Raw genomic sequence first — 25,558 nt, 5'->3', positions numbered from 1 at the left:
ACTTGGCCCAGCCTGCTCTCGCTCCTGCCCTCTCCACTTGCTCCTTCCCTCTCTCTATCATTCTCTCCTTCCATCGCTCTCCTCACCCCCTCCTTGCCAGTCCCCGTCAGTGTGTGTTTCAACATGCCTCAAACCAACCGCTCCCTCTGGAATTCCCTCTGGCTAGTCTCTTTCTTTCTCTCTTCATATCCTAAGCCTACTCTTTCATTTTCACTCTCTTTATTTTCCTCCCTTCTCTTCCCTCCCCCTCAACTTTCATGCATCTCTCATTGAAACTTTCTCCCTTATTATCCTCGTGCCTCTCGTCTCTCGTCTGTTTGTGAAATGTGGGAGAGTTGCCTGGGCATTGTGAAACGGTGAGAACAAGGTTACATCATCACCTGTATGGAGAGCTGTGCATCGAGCAGGAAAGAGGAGAGGAGGACAAAGAGAGGATGTGTTGTAATGGTCACTCCAGCTGGATCATATGGCAAGAATGTATATGTGGTGATGGTGGAAGGGAGAAGAGCGGTTGAATGGGAGGGAGGGAGCACAAACCCCCAACCCCCTGGGGTTTTGTATTTATAGGTGCTCTGTATGCCTGGTTATCACTCCTCTACGGTACCACACTTCCTGTCCCCAGCCTGCCACTTCCTGTTGTTGAGCGGACCGGGTGATTGGCCCTGCGAGGTCAGAGTAGTGTGGAGGGGGGAAGGGGCACAGGAAGTGAAATATAGGGTTTGTGTTGGGGGTTAACCCCTTACACGCGTGGGAACTAACCTATATGGATAGGGCTGAATTTAAATGGTTTTTTTTTACAGAAGAAATATGGAAAGCATATCCATAACCATGGTAGCAATTCAAAGGGAACCGTTTGGAGATTATGGGGAAATGATTAGACCAGAGGTGAGGACAGTTCATCTGACACAAAACTGAATCCAAACATTACACTGTTGATTTTATGTACGTTTTGCTTTTACTATACTTTTTGCCGCATTTGTTTATAACAAAATCTGAAAATATTCTGAATACATTCAGGAACATGATGAGAATATTCCTGGAAAATGTGGGGTAGATGCAACATAAGACATAAAAAGAAACATGGGTTTGAGTGAGAGGACTGACTGGTGTCTCCAAGTGGCCAAACACCTCTCCAAAGTGTACACAGTTCCTAAGTCGTTTCGATGCACTTTATGACTCAAAAGAAGAGTCTTCAACTATAAGGTGCTTTTTCGAGCTCTCCTAGCTGTGCCGTTGAGGAACTAGAGCACACTTGTAGTCGTTTTGGTTGGAACACAACCCTGCATCCCCGCCATCACACAATTACTGTTGTTGTTTACGCAATCAGGGAAACGGTCCATTATAAATCCCAAAGAAATGTGAAGTGCACACTTGTATGACGTCAAAGCAGTATTTATTATCACTTTCAACTTCTCATCTTTCAACATACGTTGAGTCCTCTTCATTTACAGCACTTCCCTCATCCCGACAACGACAAATTTGAGCCAGAGTTGCCCAATTAGTGGGAGAGATGGGGCCAACTTCATCACCAGGTGCTCAGGTTCAGAACGGATGTCAGTCAAATCCCTTAAAGTGCTGTCGGAGTGGAGACCCTGAGCTCTGATGTCATGTATTGCATGTTACGATGCAGCCACTGCGTTCCAATTTAGGCACTTGTCAGTGTCCAAATCTGCCATTTTCAACACGCATACTGGTACGAGTATGAAGGGCTATAGCCAGCTGGGGGCCAGCCGTGCTCACCACTCACCTACTAGCATTAAAACATATGGACACACACACACACCCTCAGAGTGGAGAGTCAGGAGGAGAGACACCGGCACAGTTAAGTAAGTGAACTTCCATAGAGAAGAGTCCAGAGGTATAGGCTCATTTACGTTTAGGAAGGTTGTCTCCCTCCCATCCCTGTTTGGTCAGGTGGTTGTGTTTGAATGACACATGTGGGTTGGAGCAGCAGCATCAGGGTGTTAGTTCTCACGTGTATCTGTCATGATTGTTATTTGCCTTCTTTGGGGAAAATGAGTGGACATCTACTCAGGCTCACCCTGACCCTTTCACACCACGCTGGTGCAAGGTGACCAAGGTCAGTCCTGATTGATTACAGACATTCCTTAATTGTCTAGAGTTCCGTCCTGAGCATTCCAGGGTGAGCTCAGGACGGAACACCCCCCGCTCCCCTCCGTCTAGACCTGGGCTCTTCCTGACAGCGGCCACACCCCCCAGGACCCCTTAGTGGTTTCTGGGACATTGTTGTGGTGCTGGGTGCCATGTGGGGACTGCCTGACCCTATGGGCCAGCTGTGCTCAACTCTCACCTCTAGCATTAAAACATATGGATACACACCCACACTCATTGTCCGCCAGTCTCCCAGGACAGAAACAGACACATTCCTATTCTTGCCTGCAGGGGAAGTCACTAATGAAGTAACCAGCAGCCCGTTAAGTGGTGATGTCACTCTGAGGCCTGGCTCTTGTAGCATGGATGTCGTTTGACCTTTGTTCCAGTTCCATAAAGTTCTGAAAGTTTTCCTGGGAATACTTGGTGGAAGGAGGAACTGGTTAACTACTGATGGAGTGTTGACCGTTGGAGTGACATAAGTGATTGTTTTGGGGATTGCATGTTTTTATTCTCTCTCTGTTCAACAGGCAAAGGGTTGGAGAGATGGGCTCTCCTCGGCCGGTGACAACCCTCGGCCTGCGATGGGGGCGGGAGGAGAGGGGGTCGGCGTTGGCTGGCAGGGTCCCCGGACACTACTACTCCAGAAGAACTCACAGGGCTTCGGCTTCACGCTGCGCCACTTCATCGTCTACCCACCAGAGTCTGCCCTGCACACCAGCCTCAAGGTACCACCACTGGACAACACACCAGTGACAACTGGGGCTTTTAAAGAATAATCCACTCAAATCTACAGATTCCTATGATTTACATTGTTAAATAACGCTGTCTGGCTAGCTAAAAAATTGCTACACACAATAGCACCAAAGTCAATATCAGCATGTGAAGTAGTTACAGTAGCTAGTTGTAAAATCCCTGAAACAAACTGCCCTATCAATTTTGGCATTTTATTAGGATCCCCATTATCCTTTGCAAAAGCAGCAGCTACTCTTCCTGGGGTCCACACAAAACATGAAACATGACATAATACAGAACATTAATGGACAAGAACAGCTCAAGGACAGAACTACATTAATTTCAAAAAGGCACACGTAGCCTACATATCAATACATACACACAAACTATCTAGGTCAAATAGGGGAGAGGCGTTGTGCCGCGAGGTGTTGCTTTATTTAGGAGTTACAATATCACCATGTTCGACATGGTAGCGATTGCATTTCTAGCGCAAAGCTGTGTGAGTCTGGTTGCTATGGCAACTCAAGGAGAAAACAGGTTTGTGTCATGGTCGTTGAAGGAAGCAAGGTTATTAATTTGAAGGTGCACTGTGAACTTTAAGGACATTTCAACAAAATATAGACTTTGTTGTGACGATATAGACAGATGGATGTGTTCTACACAAGTATCCCCCTATTGGCTTATTTGGCGATATGGAGTGTTCAGGTAATTGTTTTAAAAGCGTCATGAAATGTGATAGTTTGTTATCCCTATTTCCAGGGACGAGAACCGTATCATGATGAAGTATCTCGTCACATTTCATTTCTAGGGTGGATTATCCCTTTAAGACTGAGCCAATCATATCACATGGGCAGTAAGGCTGAGCCAATCATATCGCTGGGGCATTAAGACGGGACCAATCAGATCACAGGGCAGGAAGGTCGTAGATCAATCCGAACACAGGAGCAGTAAGGTCAAGAGAATCAGGACACAATGGGGGACAAGCCAAGCATAGCCAATTAAATGCAGGGATTGAACCAGCGTAGCCAATTAAAGTGTTGGGGTAGACTCCTATGAGTTAATCAGATTAGGGACATAGACAGATGGATGTCATAAGAAGAGCCCTGTCATTAGAGTAGAGATGGATAAGCAAGCGAAGGACAGAAGGGGAAGGGTGATACACAACCTCCATACTCCTGTAGGACTGATTTACAGAGAGAGAGAGAGAATTCCATTGTCTGTTTTACTGTCTATGGACAGACAATTGTACCACATCCAGTGTACCTTTTGGCTCACGAATACCTTTTTCCTAAAGGAGGACACTGCTGTAAGAAACAGTACAGGGACAACAACGGTGTTTTACTGAAAGATATGTCCTGTCTATACAGCCATTCAGCGGCATAGATAACAATCTCATCAGAAAAAGCATCATCCCGGTGGGTGTTTTGTTTTGTTCTCTTAGTTGTCGGGCAGACAGAGCTACAGATGTGAAATAGAGTGACGAGGGGGGGGGGGGGGGGGGGGTTACAGCCAAAACAAGGGCCCTATTATGATGAACCCCCTCCCCCTTCAACCCCCAGCCCAGCAGCTGCAGTAAGGACAGGACACTGTCTGTGTGTCCCAAAAATGGCACCTTATTCCCTATATAGTATACTACAGCCCCATGGGCCCTGGATAAAAGTAGTGCACTATAAAGTGAATAGGGTGCCATTTGGGACACAAAAGTGTCAATCGGCTCTGTTGTCCTGGCCTGCCTGGTACCACTTTCATATTACCCCCAGCCTGGACCGGCAGTACCATGCCCTCTACTAGAACCACCACGGACAATGGGCCCACTGCTGCCTGTCCTGTCCTGTCCTGTCCTGTCCCCAGGGTCACATGCTGCTGTGAGGGGCAGCGAGTGGCACAGAGAACGCAGCCCTCTGTCCCTACCCATCATTGGGGCCACATCAAAGACCTGTATGATGTGACTCCCTTCATCATGGACACATGCCTGATGATTGTCCTAACGGATTGATCAGTGCATGCATGACAGCTGTCCCTAACCCTACATCTATATCCACAGAGCAAGAGAGAGAATCAGAGAGAGATGTAGAGATGAGGATAGTGCATCTCTATCTCTCGGTCCTCAGCCCCACCACAGGCCCGCATGTGTCCACCCGGGGGGTCAGCTCAGCTGGGGAGCCTCCCTGGCTCCTGGGTCTATTCTGGGGCGGCAGCCCTCCTTTCTCTGGCCATAAACCCCCACTATTGTCTGTGGAGGCAGGAATGAGCCCACTCAGCACTGCCTAAAGCCAGGCAGGAGCCAGTCACCTCAAACTGTCCATTCAGCTCAGTGTGTGTGTGTGTGCACGTGTGTGCGCCTACATCAGTCTATCACCCTATCAAACAGCACCTATGACAGACAGACTGTGTGCTCAGTGCTGCCCTCGTCTGTCTGATGCAGACAACTACACATGTTTGGCTCTGTGTATGACATCACCACCTGCAGACAGTCAAACCTGTCTGAGTGTCTCTGCTGTGTGTGCTGAACATTAGGAGCTCATAAACCAGAACAGGTGTGTTTGTTTGAGAGAACTGGCTGGGATACCACTGAAGTCACTCTTCACATGCTAATCAGCTTGTAAAAGAAGATGGTTCAAGTGCCATGTAGCTTCACATGCTAATCACCTTCTGAGAATCCGGAGGCGAGCGAGTAAACACCCATTGCATGTTAGCAAGAAGAATGAAAGACAAACATGATGACCTACGATTAAGATTATCCTACCAACGGGATATTAAAAACTGTAACATCTTATGTTCCACCGAGACGTGGCTGAATGAAGAAACTGAAAATATAAAGCTAGCAGGATTTTCCATGCACCGGCAGAACAGAGGTGCTACCTCTGGTAAGACGAGGGGTGGGAGTGTGTGTCTTTTTGTCAATAACAGCGGGTCTAATATTAAAGAAGTCTCAAGGTATTGCTCACCTGAGGTAGAGTACCTTATGATAAACTGTAGACCACACTATCTACCAAGAGAGTTCTTATCTGTATTATTTGTAGCCGTCTATTTACCACCACAAAGCGAAGCTGGCACTAAAGACGGCTCTCAACCCACTCTATAAGGCCATAAGCAAAGAAGAAAATGCTCACCCAGAAGTGGCGCTCCTAGTGGCTGGGGACTTTAATGCAGGTATTTTTTACCAGCATGTCACATGTGCAACCAGGGGGAAAAAAATCCTAGACCACCTTTACTCCACACACAGAGATGCATACAAAGCTCTCCCCCGCCCTCCATTTGGTAAATCTGACCATAATTCTATCCTCCTGAATCCTGCTAACAAGCAAAAACTGAAGCAGGCAGTACCAGTGACTCGCTCAATACGGAAGTGGTCAGATGACGTGGATGCTACACTACAGGACTGTTTTGCTAGCACATACTGGAATATGTTCTGGGATTCATCCAATGGCATTGAGGAATACACCACCTCAGTCATCGGCTCACTCAATAAGTGCATCGATGACGTCGTCCCCACAGTGAACGTACGTACATATCCCAACCAGAAGCAATGGATTACAGGCAACATCCGCATTGAGCTAAAGGCTAGAGCTGCCGCTTTCAAGGAGCAGGAGACTAATGCGGACGTTTAGAAGAAATCCCGCTATGCCCTCAGACGAACCATCAAACAAGCAAAGCATCAATACAGGATTAAGATTGAATCCTACTACACCGACTCTGACGCTCGTCGGTTGTGGCAGGGCTTGAAAACTATTACGGACTACAAAGGGAAACCAAGACGCCAGCTGCCCAGTGACGTGAGCCTACCAGATGAGCTAAATGCCTTTTATGCTCACTTTGAGGCAAGCAACACTGAAGCATGCATGAGAGCACCAGCTGTTCTGGATGACTGTGTAATAACGCTCTCGGTAGCCAATGTGAGCAAAACCTTTAAACGGGTCAACATTCACAAAGCCGCTGGGCCATACGAATTACTAGGACGTGTACACAAAGCATGCGCAGACCAACTGGCAAGTATCTTCACTGACATTTTCAACCTCTCCTTGACCGAGTCTGTAATACCTACATGTTTCAAGCAGACCACCATAGTCCCTGTGCCCAAGGAAGTGAAGGTAACCTGCCTAAATGATTACCGCCCGTGGTACTCACGTCGGTAGCCATAAAGTGCTTTGAAAGGCTGGTCATGGCTCACATCAACAGGATCCTCCCGGATACCCTAGACCTACTCCAATTCGCATACCGCCCCAACAGATCCACAGATGACGCAATCTCAATAACACTCCACACTGCCCTTTCTCACCTGGACAAAAGGAACACCTATGTGAGAATGCTGTTCATTGACTACAGCTCAGCGTTCAACACCATAGTGCCCACAAAGCTCATCACTAAGCTAAGGACCCTGGGCCTAAACACCTCCCTCTGAAGTGGAGCAGGTCTAGTTTCAAGTTCCTTGGTGTCCACATCACCAACGAACTATCATGGTCCAAACATACCAAGACAGTCATGAAGAGGGCACGACAAAACCTTTTCCTCCTGAAAATATTTGGCATGGGTCTCCAGATCCTCAAAAGGTTATACAGCTGCACCATCGAGAGAATCCTGACCGGCTGCATCACCGCCTGTTATGGCAACTGCTCGGCATCTGACCGTAAGGCACTACAGAGGTAGTGCCATCCAGGACCTATATAATAGGCGCTGTCAGAGGAAAGCCCATAAAATTGTCAGAGACTCCAGTCACCCAAGTTATAGACTGTTTTCTCTGCTACCGCACCAGACAATTTATATTGAACCCCCCCTCCTGTTTGTACACTGCTGCTACTCGCTGTTTGTTTGTTACCTATGCATAGCCACTTAGCCCACACCTACATGTACAGATTACCTCAACTAACCTGTACCCACGCACACTGACTCGGTACCGGTGCCCCCTGTATATAGCCTCGTTATTCTCATTGTGTTACTTTTTATTATTACTTTTTATTTTATTCTACTTGGTAAATATTTTCTTCTTCTTGAACTGCGCTGTTGGTTAAGGGCTTGTAAGTAAGCATTTCACGGTAAAGTCTACTCTTGTTGTATTCGGCGCGTGTGACAAATAAAGTTTGATTTGATATGTTTTGCACAGAGACAGACACTGCATGAACAAGAGCTGAGGGGACACTTTGAGCGTTTGGCAGCTTCCATTCACACAAACAACCACACGTGCACACCAGGGGAGGCTGGTGGGAGGAGCTATAGGAGGACTGGTTCATTGTAATGGCTGGGATGGAATAAATGGAGCGGTATCAAACGCATCATGCATACGGAAACCACATGTTCGACTCTGTTGCATTTACTCCATTTCAGCCATTACAATGAGCTCATGTTTCCTCATCCAACTCCACCCTTCCTTAACACCTGTGTCATTCTGGTTTCCTGGAAAGAGGTGGACGTTCTGTGAACTGGTGTTTAGGCTGCCATGGAGCTTTGTTCCCTGGGTGACATTGTCTGTATGGGCCTGGATATCAGTGTTGATTTAGTTTTTTCGTTGTCTTCACAGGACGAGGAGAACGGGAATGGAAAGGGTAAGTTGTCTCCCTCAGTCAACATCGTCACCACTAGACTCTGGTGTCTCGGTGATGTCACCGCCACTCCTAGCCAGGGTCCCCCTCTAGCTACACTGCTTCCCCTGCTGCCAATGATCTTGTGGCCCCAAAACACTGTTCCTAGAACAGTTTGATTCTTTAGCTTGTAATGCCCACTGTTAAGAAAAGGTGGAGTGAACCTGAACTTGGACCTGTGCATAGAGTTGTCCTTTTATTGAGTCTCAATTGGATTATTGGCGGTATTTATGCTCATGTCATGATATTGGCGCTTATAGTATAATTCCACTAGGCTCACACTGGTTCACTGTTGTTTGCACATAATTTCAAAGACATTACGTTGAACCAACATTGAATGGACGTTGAATTGTCTGTGTCCAGTGGGCAATGATATATTTAATAGTTATCATCAGGTCCTATTTAATCAATTGAAGAATGAAGTGACAGTAACATACTGCATTGTGCCATGTAGGGAGAAGTAGGTTGGAGCCAATGGACACCATATTTGTCAAGAATGTGAAAGAGCGAGGTCCCGCTCACCAGGCTGGCTTGTGTACAGGTAAGGAAAATGTCTGTTTTGAAAGAGAGGGACGGGAGATTGCGTGTGTAGAGGAACAGCCTGATTTGCAATGGAAATAACCTTAGGAGCGTCCGACATGATCACACATGGATGATAGGATGATAGGAAGGAGTCAGGTGCTCCCAATGATTCAACAAGGATACCCACCAGACCATGTTCAGCAAAAACACACACACACACACACATTAAAGTTGCATTATTGTCTTAGGAAATTAGTAATGATACTGATGAGAACAGAATGACACAGGCTGACAAATACTCAGCAGTGTAAGTTGGAGCTAATTAGAGACGTTTTCCTGTTGTGTCTTGCAAGCTAAGCTGGGCAGCATTCCTCTCCCTGCAGCCCAGCCAAGCTAAACCATTACTCCTATATAAATATACACACACACACACACACACCACCAAAACACATCCACACACTAACACATAACGAATGACTCATCCCTTCTCCTGCCAAACACAAACAGATCCAGGCCTTTTGCCTCAGGCTTATGATCTGGTATATCAACACACAACAAACCCTGAGGTGACACTGTGTCCTTCCTGACTTCACAGCAACTACTGCAAGCACATAGTTCTATATTTCCATACACAAATCCTCAGTCCCTATCTCAACCACCCCCCCATACATCCCTCAGCAGGAAGTCTGGGTCTGGGGTCTCCCTGACCTTCCCTCCCCTGACCTTCCCCACCAGGATATTCCTCTGCAGGAGTCCTGTGTCTGGGGGGGGTGTGACTGGGGTCAGTGAGGGATGGGGGTGGAGGGGTTGCTCTTGTTCTTTTTTTATTGAGAGTGTATCACTGAATATCTGTGCTGTGTTTGGTCATACTGGGATTTAAATATGTATGTTCGTATGTGTGTTGCAGGGGATCGGCTGGTGAAGGTGAATGGAGAGAGTGTCCTGGGGAAAACCTACTCCCAGGTGATCGCCCTCATACAGAACAGGTAAGAGCCACTGTACTGCGTGTGCGTCTGTGTGTACCCACAGTATGTACAGCGCACCCCTTGACTTTTTTACGGCCTTATTCTAAAATGGATGAAATAGTTTTTTTCCCCCCTCATCAATCTACACACAATACCCCATAACGACAAAGTAAAAACAGGTTTTTAAAATTTTGTTAAATCCACTTCAATCAGTGTAGATGAAGGGGAGGAGACTGATTTTTAAGGCAATTGAGACATGGATTGTGTATGTGTGCTATTCAGAGGGCGAATTAAAAAATAAACTGAAATGTCACATTTACATAAGTAAGGGTCTTCTCCCCGGATTGCTCAGTTTGGCTGGACGGCCAGCTCTAAGAAGAGTCTTGGTGGAGGCCACTGTTCTTGAAGAACTTCAATACGGCAGACATTTTTTGGTACCCTTCACCAGATCTGTGCCTCGACACAATCCTGTCTCGGAGCTCTACGGACAATTCCTTCCACCTCCTGGCTTGGTTTTAGCTCTGACATGCACTGTCGACTGTAGGACCTTTCTATTGACAGGTGTGTCCCTTTCCAAATCATGTCCAATCAACAGAATTCACCACAGGTGGACTCCAATCAAGTTGTAGAAACAGGATGCACCTGAGCTCAATGGAAACAGGATGCACCTGAGCTCAATGGAAACAGGATGCACCTGAGCTCAATGGAAACAGGATGCACCTGAGCTCAATGGAAACAGGATGCACCTGAGCTCAATGGAAACAGGATGCACCAGAGTTTAATGGAAACAGGATGCACCTGAGCTCAATGGAAACAGGATGCACCTGAGCTCAATGGAAACAGGATGCACCTGAGCTCAATTTCAAGTCTCATAGCAAACAGTCTGAATACTTATGTAAATCAGGGATTTCTGTAGAAAAAAAAATATATACATTTGCAAAAACTTCGAAAAACCTGTTTTTGCTTTGTCTTTGAGATATTGTGTGTAGATTGACGAGGGAAATTATTTATTTAATTATTTTTAGAATAAGGCTGTAACTTAACATAATGTGGAAAAAGTCAAGGGGTCTGAATGCTTTCCGAATGCACTGTATGTGTCGTTTATGTACGAGACATGTCTCGTGTCGTTTACTTTGCATTTTTTATGTATGTATAGCATGATTCTGGAATGTGGAACATGTTCAGTTGTGTAAGTCGTCCTTGACTTGTGTGAGCACTTCCTCCTGAAGAGAATAGCCTGGAGCATTGAGTGTCCAGAACACATCCACTGAGAGCAGTAGAGTCACCAGGGTCATCGTCAACAGGGTCTCCTGTGACATGGTTGCTGATCAACCCCTCTCACAGCAAAACAAAACCCTTCGTCACAACAGGGGGAAAGTCTTCTCTTACTGTAACATGATAGAGTTTGGAAAAAATGTGGAATTATATTGTTTTTCCTACCCTTCCATCTGTGTTCCTTTTTCCCTTCCTCCCTCCTTCTCCCCCCTCTCTTCGGTTCCCCCTCTCTTTGCCCTCTCCACAGTGAGAGTGTGTTGGAGCTCTCTATAATGCCAAAAGGTGAAGACGTGCTGCAGCTGGTAAGTGTGAGTATGATATTTCAACCACACTACACGCTAATAGAAATACTCAGAAATGAATACCTGACAAATTCATTGATAAGTTCATTGATTTAAGAATACTAATACTACAGAGAGAGAACATCTTGGATATCGTCATGCTTGTCATTCCATTGCTTTGAGTTGACATTCTCAGCTCTCAGGAACTAGCTAGGCTGTGACGCAGATGCTTTCTAGTCTGTCCTTAGATTACAACACACATTCATTCAAGCTATTATCCAAAGTTCTGTGGAAGCGTCCCATGAAAAGTGGCTACCTACACACACATTTTGCCTCGGTCCATAAATTGCTCCACCACTTACTCACATGACCAGACATGCAGAGCATGTCACCGCCTCTCCTCTGGACCAGGAGGAGCAACCCAGGGGCACAACGCTGACACAACTTCCCAGACCTGGGCGCCCGACCTGGGCTTCTCTCTCACACACACAACCCCCTACCCACCAAGCACCAAGTCTTTCCCCTTCCAAATACTGCCCTCCTTCAACCCCACTACCACTCCCCCACCCCTCCACGCCTCCACCCTTCTCTCCTCTCACTCCGCCCCTCAATGCACCACGGGCATCGGTTGCATTCCAGTGGTGACATCACCAGCTCTAGCCATGCCCCCTTCCACCCTCCAACAGGGGAGAGAGAGAGAGTGTGTGAGAGAGAGAGAGTTTGTAAGGGCTTGTCTGAGGACAGCATACTGAACGAAAAAGAAAGTTTGACAGATAGCAAGAAAGAACAGCGAGAGAGACAAGAAAGAAGGAGAGAGAGGGAGAGCGCGGTAAATCGTAGCAACGGGAGTGTTGGTGTCTGTGGGAAGCAAACAGAGTTCCCCTCCTCTCCTCTCCTCTTCCTCTGTGAGTGACTTGAAGCCAGTATTGAGCCTGAGAGACACTGCCAGACTGAGTGTGGGCCTGCCCTGCTCTCTGAGGTAAAGCCTGAACACTTCATCTTTAAGTGTTGCCTTTTGATATAAATTAATTTTGGGAAAAGTGGTTTTAAGTCTGTAGCTTTGTAGTTTCTTAATCGGTGTTGCGGCTGTAGCTTGAGGGGCTGAACGCTGAGCGATACTTTAGACGTGTGGTGTTGTTGCGGGCGTATTGGATCAAGCTCGCCGTAACAGTGAGATTTTGTGCTTGTTTTGATAGATCCAAATTTGTTGTTGTTTTAAGTCAGTGTTTTGTTGTAGCGGTATATTTGGAACATTGCTCTGTGTCTGTGTGGCTTCAGACGGTTGCTGTGTTGTGGCTCTTGCTCAAGGCGCGTGCTAGTGCCTGCAGCTAACTAGTAGCTGTGTTTGTGTTGGAGGCTGAGTTGGGGCCCCTAACAGTCACCATGGCTGAGCAGACTGCGGTGGTAGGAGGAGGAACACAGATGATTCTAGACGTCGCTTGCTGTGTAACATCATAGTTAACAAGGAGCTTTGAATGCTGTGCCGGTCAAACCTGTGACTGTCAAAGCAATTGTATCACTCCTTCCTTCCCCTCTGACCTCTGTTCGTCACCTGAACTCCTCCTGTTTGTGTCTCACCTCTCTCCCTCTCTGTCTCCCACTACAGGCATACTCCCAGGATGCCTACCTGAGGGGCAACGAGCCTTACACAGGGGGAGCCCGGAACCTTCCGGTACCCCCGCCCCTTTGCTACGCTCCCCACGCCAAGTCCCAGCCTCCCTCTGGGGCCCCGGCCCTTATGGGCCAGAACCAGCTGGACAACTGGAGCCGCTGGGCAGGCTCCGCCAGCCCTTTGTCCCCCCTGGACAACCGCTCCACCGTGGGCAGCCCGGCCAGCTGGCAGGAGGGGTGGGGCGGACACAGTAGCCCCCCCCACAGGGCGGAGGAGATCCAGTGCGGTGTGACCGGGCAGCAGCCTACGGGACAGACCAGGGGCCGCTCCTACTCCTCATCTTCCTCCTCAGGAGGGCCCCTCAGCAGCCCTCTGCGTGTCCACTACGTCAACCACAATGCCACCGCCACCACCGCCTCCTCTCAGCCCCGGAAAGGCAGCCAGGCCTGGGCCAGCCCTCCCCAGCCGAGCCCCAGCCGCAGCCATCACTGCCAACAGGCCCTGTCTGAGTGGTACTACAGCCAAGCTGCTGAGCAGCGTCAGGGCCGCAGTGGCAGCATGCACCAACGCCACCGCAGCTACTCTCAGGACAGGCTGTGTGAGACAGGCCCCGGGCGCCACCGACGGGGTCCGGGCGGCTGGCCCCACAGCGCCTCCCAGGACACCCTGATGCTACTGCAACAGTCAGGCCCCGGCCCCCACGGGGACCCTTCTTGGACCTACAGAGACTGGGAGGGGGCCCGGGACCAGAGTCACCACTCCTCCTACGGCAGCAGAGCCCGGTCGGAGAACCTGCTGGTACAGTACGACCGCAATGGCCACTCGCTGGAGATGCTGGGGTCACCCCGTTTCGAGAGGCCAGCCTGGCTGCAGCAGGCCTCACAGCAAGCACCCAGAACTGAGGCCTATCAGAGGCAGGGGAACCATTACGGTGTTGCGCCGGCCCCTTCTATGGGCCGTCTAGCACAGCCGCACCACAAAACCCAATCACAGTCCCACCCACATACCCAGCCCCAGCCCCAACAGCCAGCCCCCCAGAGCAGACGTCTTCCCACCGGACAAAGCCTGGACGACCAGCCAGTAGGTTACCGCAGCTACAGCCCCTCCTTCAACCGCAAGACAGGCCGTATCATGCAGCAACCCTCCTTCAGGGACCCCTCCTACCTTGGCCCCCACCTCAGCTGGGCCCCCACCCCCAAAACCAGCCCCCCTGAGGGTGTTGTCCCCTCAGTTCCATCCCCCCTGGCCTCCACCACCCCTGAGCCCCTTGACAAGGCCTACCGCCCCACCAACCATGAGAGAGGGGCAGTGGAAGGCCAGGTGGAGGTGGTAGCTCAGACCCAGGAGGTCAAACTGAGACAGAAACCCCCCACGGGGCGAAGGAACGCCCACGCCATGCGCCACCCCCACTACACCCTGCCTGTAGATGGCACAGAACCCCCTGTGTTTCCCCCTGACCCCCACAACGCTGCCCCCGCCCCTCGCCCCTCAGGAGATGGTGCCCCGCACCGTACCAATGGCAACCTGGCCCCCCTGTCTGTAGAGGATGACGCAATGGCCTCCATTCCCTTTATAGGTAAGCACCTCCACCACCCCACACATCTCCTCCCCTTTCTCTCCCTACCCCTCCATGTTCACTCCCACTTCTGTTTATGACACAAACATATTCCTCCTGATTGATCTTACTGGAACTTACTGGAAACAAACTGTTTGTTTTTACAAACAGTTCAAGAAGCTTACCAGAAAGATTGACCAGAAAGATGGGAGGACGTAGACTATGACTTGGCCAGTATTTAGAGAATAGAACCCTTCTCTCTGTGCCCTTCATTTCCTCTGTCGGTCTCTGCCTGTGTGGCCAGGCTCCGGGCTTCTCCTCACTCTGTCTCCAGTCTGTGTCTTTGTTTGTGTTGGGTAATACTGGCACTTCCCGCAGACATGCAGACGGTATTAGTAGTGTTTGATTGAATCATAATTTACGGGACTTCACTAACCCCCCCCCCCCCCCCCCCCCTCCTCCCCCTCCTCCTCACCCAGTCTCTCAGACCAAGATGAGGTGGAAGCTGACTCTATGTCTCACTAGCGTGTGTCTGTGATCACAGAGTACGTCTGTCTGTCCACCTATCTGTCAGTCTGTCTGCTTTCACAACAGGGAGAATATCTTTCTCTCTCTACGTCACTGCCATGAATTCCCTTTTAGTTCCAGCCAAGTTGGGCAACAGGTAGCCTAGCGGTTAAGAGCGTTGGGCCAGTAACCCAAAGGTTGCTGGTTTGAGTCCCCCAGCCGATTAGGTAAAAAAATCTGCCAATGTGCCCTTGAGCAAGGCACGTAACCCTAATTGCTCCTGTAAGTCGCTTCGAATAAGAGCGTCTGCTAAATGACAAAAACATTGAATAATAGTATATATGAATTGGTTGAAAATCTAATAATAACCATAACTTTTGGCATTATGCCTGGATCTACTGAGGTGACCCTCTGGGCTTTGTAACTGTTTGAACGTTTGTGTATTTGCGTACTACGTGTGTGTTCTACTGTCATCACACATTTGTATGTGCGTATGTATGTATGTACCGTGTGTGTGTGTATGTGTTTGTGAAAACAGAACAGGAGGTATCTGGTCGTGTCTCAGCTTGTTGCCTCTGCTCTGCTGCTGAAAGAACACATGATGAACATATCAGAGCCTCACTAAATAGCCAACTACTCCAACATGTACAGTACTAATCAACAGACCATAAGCCTCTAGCCCTACGGTCAAACCACAGGCAAACCAACCAACCACAGCTAAGGCAGGTACAGCTAAGGCAGTACCTATAGGAAGTCTACACCCCCTTGAACCTTTTTCACATTTTGTTGCATTTACACAGTGGGATTGAAATAGATTTAATTGTGTGTTTTTTTTTGTCATTGATCTACACAAAATAATCCATATTGTCAAAGTGAAAAGAACATTTAGCCAATTTTAACTAATTAATAAAAATGGAATAACTCAAATATAATCGTTGCCTAAGTATCTAGCCCCTTTGTTTAAGCAAGCATAAATGAGTTCAGGAGTAAAATGTCACTTAACAAATCACATAAGCTACATGGACTCACTGTGTGAAATAATAGGGGTTGACATGATTGAGTGACCAACCCTTCCTCTGTCCCCCATACATACCACAAATGTATATTATCCCTCAGTCAAGTATTGGATTTCAAGCACAGATTGAACTACAAAGACCAGGGAGCTTTTCTAAAGCCTCATAAAGTAGGGCAGTGATTGGTAGATGGGTAACAATAACAAATCAGACATTGAATATCTCTTTAAGCATGGTCAAGTTAATAATTATGCTGTGGGTGATGTATTAAACCACCCAGACACATCAAAGATACAGTCGTCCTTTTGAACTGAGCTACAGGACAGGAATGAAACTGCTCAGGGATGTTACCATGAGGCCGATGGTGATTTTAAAACAGTTACAGAGTTCAATGGCATTGATGGGAGAAAACTGAAGATGGGTCAACAACATTGTAGTGACTCCACAATTACTGACCTAAATGACAGGGTGAAAAGAAGAATACAAATATACAGAATGAAAATATTGCTTCTATATGCGATAAGGCATGAAAGTAATATTGCAAAAAGAACACGGCAAAGGAATACACTGTTTGGTCCAAAACATCACTGAGTTACTGCCTCCTTATTTTCAAGCATGGTGGTGTCTGCATCATGGTATGGATATGCTTGACTTCGGGGCAAAGAGTGACCAAGTTACAGTTTTGACTTAAATCTGCTTTAAAATCTATGGCAAGACTTGAAAATTGCTGTCTAACCATGATCCCCAACACCTTGACAGAGCTTGAAGATAATTTGTTTTAAAAAGGATAACGGGCAAATGTGGCACAATCCAGGTGTGCAAAGCTCTTACAAGACCGCTGTAATCGCCTGCCAAATGTGCTTCTAACATGTATTGACTCAGGGGCGTGAATACTTAACTAATCAAGTCAGACTAGTGTTTTATTTTTCATTCATCTTTGACTTTAGAGTTTAGAGTATTTTGTGTCGATCGTTGAGAAAAATTACAATGAAATCCATTTTAATCTCACTTTGTAACACAATAAAATGTGACCACATTCAAGGGGGGGGAGGGGGGTGTAGACTTTCTCTAGGCAAGGTAGGCTACTCCCTCAGATGGTCAGGACAACAACCTAGGTCAGCAAAGTGCAAAGCATATTCAAATGAGCTGCGACAGAAACGTGTACCTACGTTTGAAATGGGGAGATCGATAGATGCCCTCAATGTGGGGCCAAGCTGCTGTGATGGAACCTAGAGAGAGAGGGAGACCTATAAAGGAAATTATTTAATAGGGAAGAGAACCAGAAAACAGAGAAACTTCTTGCTCCTTCTCTTCCCTCCTGCTCAGAGCAAAAATGTACCGAAACTAGGCAGTCAGGGCGGCAAGCTGAGGCACGTTTCAAGACCAAAGACTGAAACTTAAAACTTCTCTCTTGCTGTTTCTCGATCTCTCCATTTTTGTCCTCTCCCTGATAGGATCTGTGATCTGGTTGTTTGGGAGCATGATTTAATAGGCTGCTGTTCTGTTGACCGTAGATGAAGAGGCTGTGTAGTAGACGGACACACAAAAGCACAGAGTCTGGGCTGTCCAGGACGGTGGTTGAATTCTCTTGCCCTCTAGTATCGGTAGTTTGACTTAGCGTTCTCTATATGGTGCTTTCACTCACTGTAGTCTCCTTTTGAATAGTATTGGTAGCTTGCGGTAACAAAACCAATGAAAGGAATTGCATATTGGAGCATTTTTACTGTAAATCCTAGGACTGGGTCTCATTAGGATAGCAGGTTATACTGTACCCCCTGAGCCTCCTTTTTTGGGGAACCCAGTATTATAGATGATAGGACAGGAGGCCTGGTGGTAGTGGAACCCCCTGTGAGGCACAGTACAGTAGGGGTCCAGACTGTCTCTGTCACACTGCCAGCCTCAGGCATTGCACTCTGTGCCCACCGCCCTCAATGCTGCCTTTGTGTACCACTATACCCTCCCCACAACAGACACACAGAGCCACTACCCTCCACACAACACATACACACACACACACACACACATACATACACACACACACACACACACACACACACTGAGCTGGCCAAAACATGGCCTATGCTCTCAAAGAAGAAATCTCTCTTTCACCCTCTGTCTGTGTCTCTGTGTGAGCGGGTGAGGTCATGGCGTCTCCTATAGAGAAGTGGTAGTAGGCTGTAGGAGTGTGCTGTGGTAGTATAGAGCCCTGCTCCATTCTAAGGCCGGTATTGTGGTGGCTCCCACCCAGGGCTCCTCTCTCTACTGGCTCTGCTGTTCTGGTTCTGTTAATGATGGCCTTTGTTAAACCCACAGGCAGCGAGAGCGGCTATTTCTGGGCTCGGCTGTAAACAGGCAGATTCCACATCCCAGATTGGGAATGTTTCCGCCCCTTCTCCTACTGCCTCTGTTGGGCTGGCCCTAGCACCGAGACGAGAAACAGACGGATACGGAGAGAAGAGGAGGTTGTGAGGGAGGTGTCGAGAAACAGAGGGGAGCAGGTGGAAGACAGTGAAAGTGGAAGCAGATAGGAATAAAGGGGAGAAAATGATGTCTGTGGAGAAGTATGTATGGTCAGAGAAGAAACATGGGGGAGAGAGGGACGAGTCTTGCATGACAAGTTATGTTTTGAGCACCTTGTATAACAATACAAGAAAGCACACCATTAAGTTTCAAAAGTTCATGTTAAGTCTATAGGGGCTGGTTTCGAGTTGAGAGCCAAGTCGGTTTTGAGCCATTGCTTCCATTTGAGACTGAAGATATGCTGCCCTCTGCTGTTTAGTGAAGGTATTCAGACAGGCGCAGCAGCCGTGGTTATTAGTGAGGCCAGCATTAGGACCTGAAGCTACAAAAGTTAAAAATGGGCAAAACCTTACCCTTCCCTCTCTACATGCAAACACTAGTCTGGTCCATAATCCTCTGTGTCAGTCAGAAAGTGTGTTGTGGCTGGCTGGTTTCACATCCCCTTGTGTGTGTTTTAGACTGGTTGAGATGAACGTTGCATGGTTATCTTGGACAAGGTTGGGTAGGTTACTTCATATACTTCATATAATGTTTATAATGTTTTCATACCCTACATTACTCATCTCATATGTATATACTGTACTCTATATCATCTACTGCATCTTGCCTATGCCGTTGGGAATCATTCATTCATATATTTTTATGTACATATTCGTATTCACTCCTTTACACTTGTGTGTATAAGGTAGTTGTTGTGAAATTGTTAGTTTATATTACTTGTTAGATATTACTGCATGGTCGGATCTAGAAGCACAAGCATTTTGCTACACTCACATTGACATCTGCTAACCATGTGTATGTGACAAATACATTTGATTCGATTTTTTTTCTAAATGACATGCGTTAGTTACTCGTTATCTGTCCACAATTGTAATCAGTAATGTAACTTCTGGATAAACCCAAACTGTGTAACAATCTGATTACTTTCAGTTGCTTTTAGACTACTTAAGACGCATTAGAAGAAGACAAAAATGAATATTACCAATTGAACGACATCTATTGCAGGATAAACCAACTTTAGAGTTTACATAGCTGGCCATACATGGATGTTGCCTTTTACTTTATGGTGTATGTAGGCCTATTTTAACCAATTGCTTTGTACTTTGATACAGATAAGATTCACGTTTTGATGTAACGCGCACAACAGTGAAATGCCTTTCTTGCGAGCTATAAACCCAACAATGCAGTAATCAATAATTAGAGCAAAAGATAACAAGGTAGAACAAAAACACACAAGAAAAGAAATCATAGATAAGAAGAACACGAGAAAGTAAGGAGCTATATACAGTGTCAGTTCCAGGGTCAGTAGCTATATACATGGTCAGTTCCAGGGTCAGTAGCTATATACAGTGCCTTGTGAAAGTATTCGGCCCCCTTGAACTTTGCGACCTTTTGCCACATTTCAGGCTTCAAACATAAAGATATAAAACTGTATTTGTTTGTGAAGAATCAACAACAAGTGGGACACAATCATGAAGTGGAACGATATTTATTGGATATTTCAAACTTTTTTAACAAATCAAAAACTGAAAAATTGGGCGTGCAAAATTATTCAGCCCCTTTACTTTCAGTGCAGCAAACTCTCTCCAGAAGTTCAGTGAGGATCTCTGAATGATCCAATGTTGACCTAAATGACTAATGATGATAAATACAATCCACCTGTGTGTAATCAAGTCTCCGTATAAATGCACCTGCACTGTGATAGTCTCAGAGGTCCGTTAAAAGCGCAGAGAGCATCATGAAGAACAAGGAACACACCAGGCAGGTCCGAGATACTGTTGTGAAGAAGTTTAAAGCCGGATTTGGATACAAAAAGATTTCCCAAGCTTTAAACATCCCAAGGAGCACTGTGCAAGCGATAATATTGAAATGGAAGGAGTATCAGACCACTGCAAATCTACCAAGACCTGGCCGTCCCTCTAAACTTTCAGCTCATACAAGGAGAAAACTGATCAGAGATGCAGCCAAGAGGCCCATGATCACTCTGGATGAACTGCAGAGATCTACAGCTGAGGTGGGAGACTCAATCCGTCGTATATTGCACAAATCTGGCCTTTATGGAAGAGTGGCAAGAAGAAAGCCATTTCTTAAAGATATCCATAAAAAGTGTCGTTTTAAAGTTTGCCACAAGCCACCTGGGAGACACACCAAACATGTGGAAGAAGGTGCTCTGGTCAGATGAAACCAAAATTGAACTTTTTGGCAACAATGCAAAACGTTATGTTTGGCGTAAAAGCAACACAGCTGAACACACCATCCCCACTGTCAAACATGGTGGTGGCAGCATCATGGTTTGGGCCTGCTTTTCTTCAGCAGGGACAGGGAAGATGGTTAAAATTGATGGGAAGATGGATGGAGACAAATACAGGACCATTCTGGAAGAAAACCTGATGGAGTCTGCAAAAGACCTGAGACTGGGATGGAAATTTGTCTTCCAACAAGACAATGATCCAAAACATAAAGCAAAATCTACAATGGAATGGTTCAAAAATAAACATATCCAGGTGTTAGAATGGCCAAGTCAAAGTCCAGACCTGAATCCAATCGAGAATCTGTGGAAAGAACTGAAAACTGCTGTTCACAAATGCTCTCCATCCAACCTCACTGAGCTCGAGCTGTTTTGCAAGGAGGAATGGGAAAAAATTTCAGTCTCTCGATGTGCAAAACTGATAGAGACATACCCCAAGCGACTTACAGCTGTAATCGCAGCAAAAGGTGGCGCTACAAAGTATTAACTTAAGGGGGCTGAATAATTTTGCACGCCCAATTTTTCAGTTTTTGATTTGTTAAAAAAGTTTGAAATATCCAATAAATGTCGTTCCACTTCATGATTGTGTCCCACTTGTTGTTGATTCTTCACAAAAAAATACAGTTTTATATCTTTATATTTGAAGCCTGAAATGTGGCAAAAGGTCGCAAAGTTCAAGGGGGCCGAATACTTTCGCAAGGCACTGTATACAGGGTCAGTAGCTATATATACAGGGTCAGGTCCAGGATCAGTAGCTATATACCGTGTCAGTTCCAGGGTCAGTAGCTATATACTGGGTCAGGATCAATAGATATATATACTGGGTCAGTTCCAGCCTGCAACTTCCGGGGTCAGTAGCTATATACAGGGTCAGTTCCAAAACCATATTTACAATGTGCAGGCATACTGGATTGATAGAGCTGTGTGTGTATATATATATATATATATATATATATATGTCGACCGATTATGATTTTTCAACGCCGATACCGATTATTGGAGGACCAAAAAAGCCGATGCCGATTAATCGGCCGATTTTTAAATTGTATTTTCTTTGTAATAATGACAATTACAACAATACTGAATGAACACTTATTTTAACTTAATATAATACATCAATAAAATCAGTTTAGCATCAAATAAATAATGAAACATGTTCAATTTGGTTTAAATAATGCAAAAACAAAGTGTTGGAGAAGAAAGTAAAAGTGCAATATGTGCTATGTAAGAAAGCTAACATTTCAGTTCCTTGCTCAGAACATGAGAACATATGAAAGTTGGTGGTTCCTTTTAACATGAGTCTTCAATATTCCCAGGTAAGAAGTTTTAGGTTGTAGTTATTATAGGAATTATAGGACTATTTCCCTCCTATACCATTTGTATTTCATTAACCTTTGACTATTGGATGTTCTTATAGGCACTTTAGTATTGTCAGTGTAACAGTATAGCTTCCATCCCTCTATTTAGCGCGCGCTAACTAGCTAGCCATTTCACTTCGGTTACACCAGCCTCATCTCGGAAGTTGATAGGCTTGAAGTCATAAACAGGGCAATGCTTGATGCACAACGAAGAGCTGCTGGCAAAACGCACCTAAGTGCTGTTTGAATGAATGTTTACGCACCTGCTTCTGCCTACCACCGCTCAGTTAGATACTTAGATACTTGTATGCTCAGTCAGATTATATGCAACGCAGGACACGCTAGATAATATCTAGTAATATCATCAACCATGTGTCGTTAACTAGTGATTATGATTGAATGATTGTTTTTATAAGATAAGTTTAATGCTAGCTAGCAACTTACCTTTTCTTACTGCATTCGCGTAACAGACTTCCTTGTGGAGTGCAACGAGAGAGAGGCAGGTCGTTATTGCGTTGGACTAGTTAACCGTATGGTTGCAAGATTGGATCCCCCGAGCTGACAAGGTGAAAATTTGTCGTTCTGCCCCTGAACGAGGCAGTTAACCCACCGTTCCTAGGCCGTCATTGAAAATAAGACTTAGTTAAATGAAGGTTTATTAAAAAAAATCGGCAAATCAGCGCCCAAAAATACTGATTTCCGATTGTCATGAAAACTTGAAATCGGCCCTAATTAATCGGCCATTCCGATTAATCAGTCGACCTCTAATATATATAGGGGTAAGGTGAGTAGGCATCAGGATATATGATAAACAGTAGCAGCAGCGTAAATTAAGATTTGTATGTGAGTGTGTGTGCGTGTGTGTGTAAAGTCAGTATAAATGTGTGTGCATGGTATGTGCGTTGTGGAGTGTCAGTGTGTGTGATTGTGTAGAGTTCTATGAGTGTGCATAGAGAGTGCAAAAACATATATACAAGGGTCTATTTAGTAGTCTTTGAAAATTAGCTGTTCGGGAGCCTGTTAGTGTCAGACTTGATGCAACGGTACCTCTTGCCGTGCGGAAGCAGAGAGAACAGTCTGTGACATGGGTGGCTGGAGTCTTTAACGATTTCCCAGGCCTTCCTTTCACACCGCCTGATATAGAGGTCCTGGATGGTAGGGAACTCAGGCCCAGGGATGTACAGGGCTGTCCGCACCACCCTCTTTAGCTCTATGCTGTTGGCATACCAAGCAATGACGCAGCCCGTCAAGAAGCTGTAGAACTTGAATTTCAGGGCCCCATGCCAACCTTTTTCAACCTCCTGAGGGGGATGTGTGTGGATCATTTTAAGTCCTTAGTGATTTGGATCCCGAGGAACTTTAACCTCTGATCCCGCTCCACTGCAGCCCCGTCGATGTGGATGGGGGCCTACTCAGACCCCCATTTCCTGTAGTCCACGATCAGCTCCTTGGTCTCAATGACATTGAGGGAGAGGTTGTTATCCTGGCATCACACTGTCAGGTCACTGACCTCCTCCCTGTAGGCTGTCTCGTCGTCACCGGTGATCAGGCTTACCACCGTCGTGTCGTCAGCAAACTGGATGATGTTGTTGGAGTGGTGCGTGGACTGGCCGTGGTGTGTGTACAGGGAGTACAGGAGGGGACTAAGCACACACCCCTGTAATACAATGTGTCTATATCGTGACATTTAAAAAAAACAAAGTCTGTCAGATTTCCAGTCATTCCAATTCATTCAATACCCCTTGATCTTCAATAATTGGACTTGGAAATATAGATTAGCCAAACAGTTTTACCTGAGCATGACGCAAAAACAAAGGACTAATTAGCCTACTCTGTTTATAATCATTTGAGGACAGAGAGAGAAGAATCATTTGTAGCTGTGTTAAGCCTATCAAAAGTCTGCAAGTTTGAGCATGTGTCCGTTAGGCCTGTGGATTTGTTTTTTTATCAGGACGAATTAGATTGAGCCATAAAAGCCCCACTCGTAGTCTTCTTAAATGAAGCTTGTTTTTGACAGTATGTGGAGCACAATACCACGGGGGAGTTTAGAAAGGAAGTCTCTCAAACTGTTATTCCAAATGCTGGGATCTGTACCATGCAGCTGTTGCAAGAGCAACTGGCTGTCCACCAGTCGCAAAAACAATACATGATAGGCAGCTTGAACCTCTTAAATTCAACCATTATTGGGTCAAAATACACAGTCACCTACAACGACGACAACCCGTAAGAAACAAATAGCTTGAGCGGCAGTGTGTGTCACATCAATGCGTTATCTATGTAGATATCAATTCTAAGTGATATCCGTGTCGCCCGCAGGCTACACCGCTGCTGTCGTCCTCGCCTCCAAGACTTTATTCAAGTAGGATGTAGAATCTTTGGATGCTGACAGCAGTCGCACCATTGGAAGACATAGCTTGGACTGTAACCTACCGAGGCCTATTCCTGCTCTTTACCCGCGATCCATCAAACGCATTTGGCGTGATCATCATAGTGGTCTCTGACTTGTGGTCGGAGTTTTTTTCGGTAACATCCTTTCTGAATTTAAAAGTAATCCTATAAGTAATCACCTAGTTTTTCAAAGGACTGTAATCCGATTACAATATTTTTGCTGGTAACGTAACGGATTACAGTTAGTTTTTTGTTGTTGTAATCAGTTATATGTAACACGTTATATGTAATCCATTACTCCCCAACCCTGATCTTGGATATATTACTTATGGTTGTTTCGTGTATTTCTGCCATTCAACCTTGAAATGACAGCTAACCAAGACATTATCACTGCAAGCAAGACATAGTTTCCTTTTTTTTGTGTGTAGTGCACTCATACAAACCAACACAAGGAATCACACACACTCTTACACATACTTCCCAACACGCTAGTTGATAAAGAACTGAAACCGAGCGTTATTACATGGTACCAAAGCCTTTTCCGTTTCTATTTGAAGAACTCTTCTCATGGAGGCAGCAGACACAGGTACACCACCGTTTAATCTCACTTTATACCGTTTTACTATCCACCTTATTATTTTGTCTATTGTGTGTGTGTGTGTGTGTGTGTGTGTGTGTGTGTGTGTGTGTGTGTGTTTATTTTTTACACAATAGAGCTGTAGTATTGCTCATTTACAGTTACGTTATTGAAGTTCTACATTGCAGTTTAGTCTTTCGTCTTTTCTGAGTATTTTCTTCCACTCTCTCTTTGAGGATGCTTCATAGAACACATGTTATAATCTGTGTGCATTGTATTTACGTGTTAGGAGGACAAAGAAAGTGGGTACGTAA

The 25,558-nt window shown here is 46.0% G+C and overlaps 1 protein-coding gene across 1 annotated transcript in view; it reads left to right on the top strand.

Moving 5' to 3' along the window:
* LOC139421131 (rho GTPase-activating protein 23-like) overlaps positions 1–25,558 on the top strand; it is a 45,158-nt gene that overhangs the window by 5,664 nt on the left and 13,936 nt on the right. Inside the window, exons 2-7 of the mRNA XM_071171727.1 lie at positions 2,643–2,840; positions 8,363–8,387; positions 8,878–8,964; positions 9,853–9,931; positions 11,433–11,487; positions 13,073–14,654. Of these exons, the coding sequence (XP_071027828.1) occupies positions 2,643–2,840; positions 8,363–8,387; positions 8,878–8,964; positions 9,853–9,931; positions 11,433–11,487; positions 13,073–14,654 (2,026 nt within the window). The remainder of the gene's footprint in view (positions 1–2,642; positions 2,841–8,362; positions 8,388–8,877; positions 8,965–9,852; positions 9,932–11,432; positions 11,488–13,072; positions 14,655–25,558) is intronic.

Source organism: Oncorhynchus clarkii, chromosome 12 (genome assembly GCF_045791955.1).
Source record: "Oncorhynchus clarkii lewisi isolate Uvic-CL-2024 chromosome 12, UVic_Ocla_1.0, whole genome shotgun sequence".
NCBI lineage: Eukaryota > Metazoa > Chordata > Actinopteri > Salmoniformes > Salmonidae > Oncorhynchus > Oncorhynchus clarkii.
This window is presented reverse-complemented; position numbering and strand designations above follow the sequence as displayed.